General features: G+C 57.3%; 1 protein-coding gene across 1 annotated transcript in view; it reads right to left on the bottom strand.

The window, feature by feature from the left end:
* Window positions 1-251: 251 nt before the first annotated feature.
* EPS8L3 (EPS8-like 3) overlaps window positions 252-6,502 on the bottom strand; it is a 9,394-nt gene continuing 3,143 nt past the window's right edge. The window contains exons 7-18 of the mRNA XM_004689503.1: window positions 6,208-6,314; window positions 5,852-5,975; window positions 5,704-5,765; window positions 5,368-5,442; window positions 4,868-5,016; window positions 2,841-2,922; window positions 2,563-2,583; window positions 1,889-2,095; window positions 1,601-1,717; window positions 1,229-1,302; window positions 612-781; window positions 252-322 (exon numbers count right to left, since the gene is read on the bottom strand). Coding sequence (XP_004689560.1) covers window positions 252-322; window positions 612-781; window positions 1,229-1,302; window positions 1,601-1,717; window positions 1,889-2,095; window positions 2,563-2,583; window positions 2,841-2,922; window positions 4,868-5,016; window positions 5,368-5,442; window positions 5,704-5,765; window positions 5,852-5,975; window positions 6,208-6,314 — 1,259 coding nt within the window. The remainder of the gene's footprint in view (window positions 323-611; window positions 782-1,228; window positions 1,303-1,600; window positions 1,718-1,888; window positions 2,096-2,562; window positions 2,584-2,840; window positions 2,923-4,867; window positions 5,017-5,367; window positions 5,443-5,703; window positions 5,766-5,851; window positions 5,976-6,207; window positions 6,315-6,502) is intronic.

Here is a 6,502-nt window from a genome sequence, read left to right as displayed (position 1 = left end):
AAGGACCCATCAGGCCCAAAAGAAGCTGCAAGGGACGTGTTGAGATAACCTTAAGAATGCTTTTATTCCAGAGGACAGAGACTTAAACAGTTCTAATGAAGGGAGGCAGCAGTGTTTCAGGTTTAGGAAAGAGACAATAAATAGGTGGTAGCTGGTGATGATTTCCATACACGGTTCAACCTCTGAGCGTGAGCTGGGGTGTGGGGTTCACCTCAGACTGGGAACCTGCAGAGGAATGGCTCTAAAGGATGTTACAGCTGCCATCTTGCTTGTGACAGGGCCTGGGCCTCAGAGGTGTCCGAGTTGGTGCCTAATGGAGTATCTGAGGGCAAAGAAGGATTCAGAGCATCAGTGTGGTGTGATGTTCACTGACTGTAAGTCCACAGGTAAAATCACTTGTCAGCGCAGAATGTGTTAGAACCTGATGAATTAAAGCTTTGAGTCTGAGAAATAAAGACATATTTTTAAAAAGAAAAAAAAAAAAAGCTAGTCCCCAGGTCCCTCAAGGCATTCCTGGGCATACCAAGCCCATGCCCTTGGGGGCGTCTGTGCCCACTACCTCAGTTCCTTTCCAAGGCTGGCACTCTCACTCCCACTCAGACAGCTCCTACCATTTCCAGTTAGGGTCTGGACCCCAGGGTGCCTCACCCCTAGTTTCCTTTGGAAAGCCTCCAGCCGAACCAGGACCCGCGGGGCCTCCTGTGGGCACAGCATCTGGATCTCCCTGGGCCCCATGTGAAGCAGCTGACTTCCGGTCAGGGACCCGAGAGCCTTCACCGTGCTGGCAACAAAAACATCAGACTGTTAGTGGGGAGCAGAAGGACTTGGGTGGGCCTGAGGAACTCTAGGGGCCAGGAAGTTGAGGTTCCAGAATGCAGGGATTAGGGAATCGAGAGGTCAAGGAGTAAAAGGAGCATCTTGCGTTCAACTGATTTCACAGCTCGCAGGTGGGAGCTTGCGGGAAGGGTGACTGGCAGTCGAGGGCCCCCTCCAGAGCCCTACTGCCTTCCCGAGGCAGGGCTCCCTGCTTTATACTCTGACCGAGGCAGGGACATGCCCCCTGGTCTTCCCCCTTGACTGGAGGGAGGCAGCATCTGTGGGTCGGTCTTGTACTGTGTGGCTCAGTGTTGTGTTCTGGGTCTCTGGGCTTTCGGGGTTGATACCTGAATACCTGAGCCCTTTACAGAGGTTCCCCTGACACAGTCCACGGGGGTGGGGAGGCACTCACGCCGGGGAGAAGTTCTGTGACTGCAGCCATGCTGTGACCTCCGCAGGCTTGGAGCTAAGTCTCAGGTTCACACCCTAGAATCAAGGGGACCCGGAGGGGGGGTGAGAGACCTTCTCGTCCCCGAGTCACCCCACCCTCTGGTCCCCTTCTCTGGGCTCCCATCAAGTCACGCATCCCACTCCGTGGTTTGCTTGTGTGGCAGGTTGGGTGCCGATTCTCTGTCCTGGCCCATGGTGAACTTGGCGCAAGGCAGGTGTGTGATAACTTGGATTAAGTCAAACCAGGGCTCTCTCCTTCACTTGTCATGGAGCCCTCCCGCTCCCGCCTCCCCTTCAGGCCTCCTAGCTCCGGCTGGTCCAGGCTGGGTAGTACCAGTTGGGGTGTCGTCGACGGGGAGGAGCGGAGGGGTTCCAGGATGTTGCTGGGAATGTAGCCTTGGTGTCCTGTGTCCTTCTTCACCAGCCACCACCGCTTGCTCTGGTCCAGAACCTGCCACGAGTCCCCGCCTCTGTTGCGTCTGGCCTTCCTCCACCCCAACAGGGTTTCTCCCCCGCGGCCCTCCCCTCTCTGGGTCACCCAGCCTGGCAGCCCAGCCCCAGGCCCACACCAGCCACCCAGAATGCAGCCAGCACCGCTCCCTGGCTCACAGCCGCGTCTCACCTCCAGCACCTCTCCCTGCTGCACTGTGAGCTCCTGCGCATTCCTGGCCTCAAACTCATAGAGGACTTGCATTTTCAGGGCTGGGCTGACAGGTTCGGGACTGGAGGGCCTGACAGCGTGCTCCCCAGGGCCCCCGCTGTAGGGCTCCTCGTGAGCAAAGCGGGAGATGCTCCCAGACCTAGATCTTCCCCCCCGCCCCGAGACAGTCAAGATGACCGGACAGTGGGCCCTCAGGGAGGGAGCCCCCGTCCGGCCCCAGAGCCCCAGATATCTCCCACCTAGAGGTAGTCACTTTTGGGTTTCCTGAGATCAAGGGCCGGTCAGTATTATGTGGGGCTTGGGTTGGTGGGTGGGTGGGGGAGCTGTTTCTGTAGGCAGGAGGGATCTGAAATGTGCCTGATGTCCAAGAGTCTTCCAGAAAGTGGACTCTTGTACATATGAACTCTCCTGAGTGTTTTCTAGCTGAGCTCTGGGAAATCAGAGGCATGTGTGGGCAGTGGCGGGAGGAGAAGCGGTCGGAGACGAAGGGTAAAAGCTGCTCCTTCCTCCAAGGTCGGGGAGGGGCGGGTGTGTGTATGGCTGCGAGAGAGCCAGCAGGTCTGCGGGGTGCGGCTGCCAGGGACTCCCAGGACCAGTCCCTGCGCCCTCCCTAGGGCTTACCTGGGGTGGCTGTAGTCCTGGTATCCCGAGGGCTCCTGTCGGCACAGAACAGAGGGTGAATGCGTGCAGGAAGACAGCCGGCAGGGGCAGGGTGTGGGAAGCTGGCGTACGGGACCACAGACCCATGGCATCCTGCTACCAGGTGTCCCCTCCCCCCCTGCCCTTCATGCAGACCCAGGTGCCCTGCTGAACCCCCCTGCTGCTGAGTTACATGTAATTCCGGTGGGGACCGGGAGGGCGGAAACTAACTAGGGGCCTGCTTTGAGCAGGTCTGTGGCCTGAGCCGCCCTACCTGGTTGGCGGGCTCCGGGGGCTGCCAGCCATCAGAGAACAGGGGTTGGTAAGGCGGGGGCTCACTGCCCATCCAGTTGGCCCTGAGGAGAGAACAAAGCTGAGTGCACTGTGTGCCCGGCTGTGGGCAGGGAGGAGGTGACAGGGCTGAGCCTCGGGGATATTCTCGGTAATGGAGGGTAATGCCCTGGTGAAAGGCCTCAGAACACCCCCACCCCCACCCCCCACCACCATGGAGAGCAAATCGAAAGCATGAGCCGCGCACAAGGCCACCACGCAGGCTGCAGGCACGACACTGCCACGAAGTGCTGCGTCGGGCACCGGCGTGGCCAGCACTCTCGTGGGGTTTCAATTAAAGTGGCAGAACCACAGGCCCTGTGGGGGTCTCCTGCATGTCTGTTAGATTTGCTTTTCGTCCCCCAGAAGCAGAGTCCAGCCTAAGCAGTGTGTGCAGCTGCATTTTGGGGTCACAGCTGAGTGACTCTGGTTGACTCTTGGGTGGGGTGGGGTTGGCACTTGCCTCTCAGCCTTGGGGGACCCAGGACCAGGAAAGGGGGTGCTCTAGTGGACTCCAGGCTTGTGCGGCTTGGAATGCTCCCCACTAGGAAATCTGGGGGTTCCCATTCACCCTCCTGCCTCCCAGACACAGTTGAATAGTTCTACTTGTACACTACAGCTGAACTTGGGGTCCCTGGGTTATGGCGCCCCTCACATGGCCGTCTCTTACTATTAGTATACTGAACCTGAGAGTGATGTCCTGGGCACAGTGGTCATTCCTAGGGAGGACTGATACACGTTTACTCAATGGGCACGCGAACATTATTCCTTGTTCTGAATCTTTTTAATTGGCTCCTTCTCTTTGCCCTGGCACAGCCTAACACGCTCAAGCCTTCCCTCGGCACCATTCCTAATTCCTTTTTTAATTTTTAAGATCATTTATTTATACATACAAGGACTGGGGTACAGGCCGGAGATGCAGGGCTGAGAGGATTCACCAGAGACAGAGTGGGGAGCAAAACAGGCTGACTGAAGAAGTACACCGCTGAGGGGAGCAGCGGGCGGGTCAGGAGAGGTCTGCCGGCCCTGTGGGTCACTCCCTGGGGGGTTGAACCCCTGCTGCGGCTGACCTTCGCTAACTTGCTAACTTCGTAATGCTGCACTTCAACTGCTTGTGAGCCAGGGAGGGCCCCGGCCTGTCTTTCTAAACCCCTCTTCGCTCTTGGTTTTCCGATCCCTGCTTTATAGTTTCTCTTTCGAGCTTTCTGGGATTTCTCCTTGTCTCCTTGGCCCTCTTCCCACTCACCATCTAGCTACCTGCAGAAGTTCCCCAGAAGCTCCCCTCTCCTGGGGGACAGTGCTTGTTACCTGGAGTTCCAGAACTATCCACCAGTGTACTCGCCTCTAGGGGATCCATTTCTCACTCCCCTGCCTCTGATTCTCCAAGTGCAGTCAGGTGGGCCCCTGAACTTGAGGGTCTGCACCCCCTCAGGGAAATGTCCTACCCGGCCCCGCCCAGCTCTGCCTGGTAGCTCTTATCAACTTGACCTTGTCCGACTGCCCAGCTTACGACCATCCGGGCTTGGGGAATCTCTTCTCTCTACACTGGCTGCCAAGTCTTACTGATGCTACATTCGCAGCATCTCTTTTCTCGTCAGTAATTCTTAAACTTTGGGCTGAATGGAGACAAAGTTTTTACTTTGTTCTTGATGCAAAGGGAAGATATTTCAGTAGAATGTTGCCGACCCTTTTCTTGGGAAGAACCGGTCTTTTGTTCTGAGGTAATGCCTTGCCTTTGGCAGTCTCTAACCGAGGTCATCTGTGGCCCTTGAAAAAATACCCCACGTTTCTTTAAATGCGGCTATTGACAAAACAAAACAAAACACCTGCTTGTACTTAGTCTAATAAAGAGCTGAGGAGCCCGATGGAGAGACCTTTGGTTGCTTTGGGTCATTTCTGGTTGGCGAGGATGGACTGTGCCCCACCCAGTGTCTGCCCCTTGCCCAGGGCTCAGCTCAGGCTTGCACTCACCGGCTGGTGGTCCAGGCCATGCCCAGCCCCATCCAGAGTGTAGTCTCAGGTGGGCTGAGACAGCTCTGCAGCAGGTCGATGGCTTTGGGGGTGAGGAGGGGTGAGATCACTTGGGCTGCCAGGGCAGGCTCGGGGCACTGGGCCAGGATCTAGGTGAGGGATGGAAGCTGTCATGAAGCCTGGGCTCCCCTGGGCCCGGCGGGCATCGGAAAGCCGGGGTGCTCTTGGCCTGCCCTTTTGCAAGCGGCCCCAGGCCTGCTATTCCTTCGTAATTCCCCTGGAGGCCTGGTGTTCTTGACGCTAACTCCCGCCTCCCACCCCCAGTCCATCTAGCTGGCTAAGGGGTACTGTGCATAGTGGTGGTTGGTGTCCTGGGGTCCACAGTACATTGGGTGAGCAAGGGGAAGCCCCCCCACAGCTTCTCTCTGCTTTCTGCCTTCCAGGGTCTCTGCTCCTTCATTTCAGCCTCTCCCTCTTTACCACCTGCCTCCCCATCTTACCTTGTCCAGAGTCTGGAAGATAATGTGCACGAACTCGGGGGCAGTTATATCCTTCAGCTTGCTGGCCAGCTTTCCCTGGGGGCACAGGGTGGCACCATCACCGCCCATCCTTCCTCCCGCGCCCCTCCCACCTTCAGAGAATCACAGAGTCCCATAATTGTTCTGGACCTTGCTTAGTTGGGGGTCTGGAACTTTCTAAAGTTCCAGGATGGGGAGGGAAAGGTTGGAGAAGTCGTGCCTGAGACCTGAGAAGAGGGGTTGCCTGGGTGGGGGGTGGAAGGGAGATGGAGAGGGCTGGGGGGTTGCCTGGGTGGGGGGTGGAAGGGAGATGGGTACCAGAAGGTTGAAGCTGTATTTGATCTTCTGAAAGCACTCAACGTACTCTGCCTCTGTTATCCCTGGGGAGAAGGGGAGAGGGTGGCGGGTCACAGGTCATCCCAAGACACCCTTCCTCCGTTCTTCTCCCCTGGCTCTCATGACTCACCCCCCTGTTCCTTGTTCTTTTTCTTTCCCATCTTCTTCTTCTTTTTCTTCTGATTGGTTTCTTCCTGGGTATTCAGCTTCTTCATGAACAGCTCGATGTCATCTAGGACATGGTTCAGCACCTCCTAGGCTCCAACAACCGTGGCCTTGAGCGGTCAGTCAGGCCCACCTTGGAACTCCCACCCCTGGCCTGCCCCTGCACGAGCCCAAGCTCAGGCCCCACCCGGGTCTCACCAACCTCCTTTTCCCTCCTCAGCCCACGGCCTGCCTGGGTCATGCAGGAACTGGGCCTCTGAGGGGTGGGGGTGAGTGTGTCCCCTTCTGCCAGGCCCAGAAAGCCTCAGCCGGCCCAGTTACCTCATCCCCCTCTGGGTCCTCAGGGGCTTGGGGCCTGTTTGGAGGAGAAATGCTTGATTCTTGGGCACTGGAGTGGCGTGACCGGGGTCCTGGGGATGATGAGATGTCTAGAATATAAACGGGACATGGTCCAGACACTCTTTGATCTAAGCCTTCTTCTCCCACCTGCCCCCACACTCCAGACTTACTGCTCTGGAAACTCATCCTGTAGGGCTGTTCTGGAGGGGGCATCTGTTCCGGGGGGGTACCCCACTGTGAGTTCATCCTGTAGGGCTGTTCTGGAGGGGGCATCTGT

Source organism: Condylura cristata, unplaced genomic scaffold (genome assembly GCF_000260355.1).
Source record: "Condylura cristata isolate star-nosed mole 26May11 unplaced genomic scaffold, ConCri1.0 scaffold00026, whole genome shotgun sequence".
Taxonomy (NCBI): Eukaryota; Metazoa; Chordata; class Mammalia; order Eulipotyphla; family Talpidae; genus Condylura; species Condylura cristata.
The sequence above is the reverse complement of the archived record's forward strand: the minus strand, read 5'-3'. Positions and strand labels throughout refer to the sequence as shown.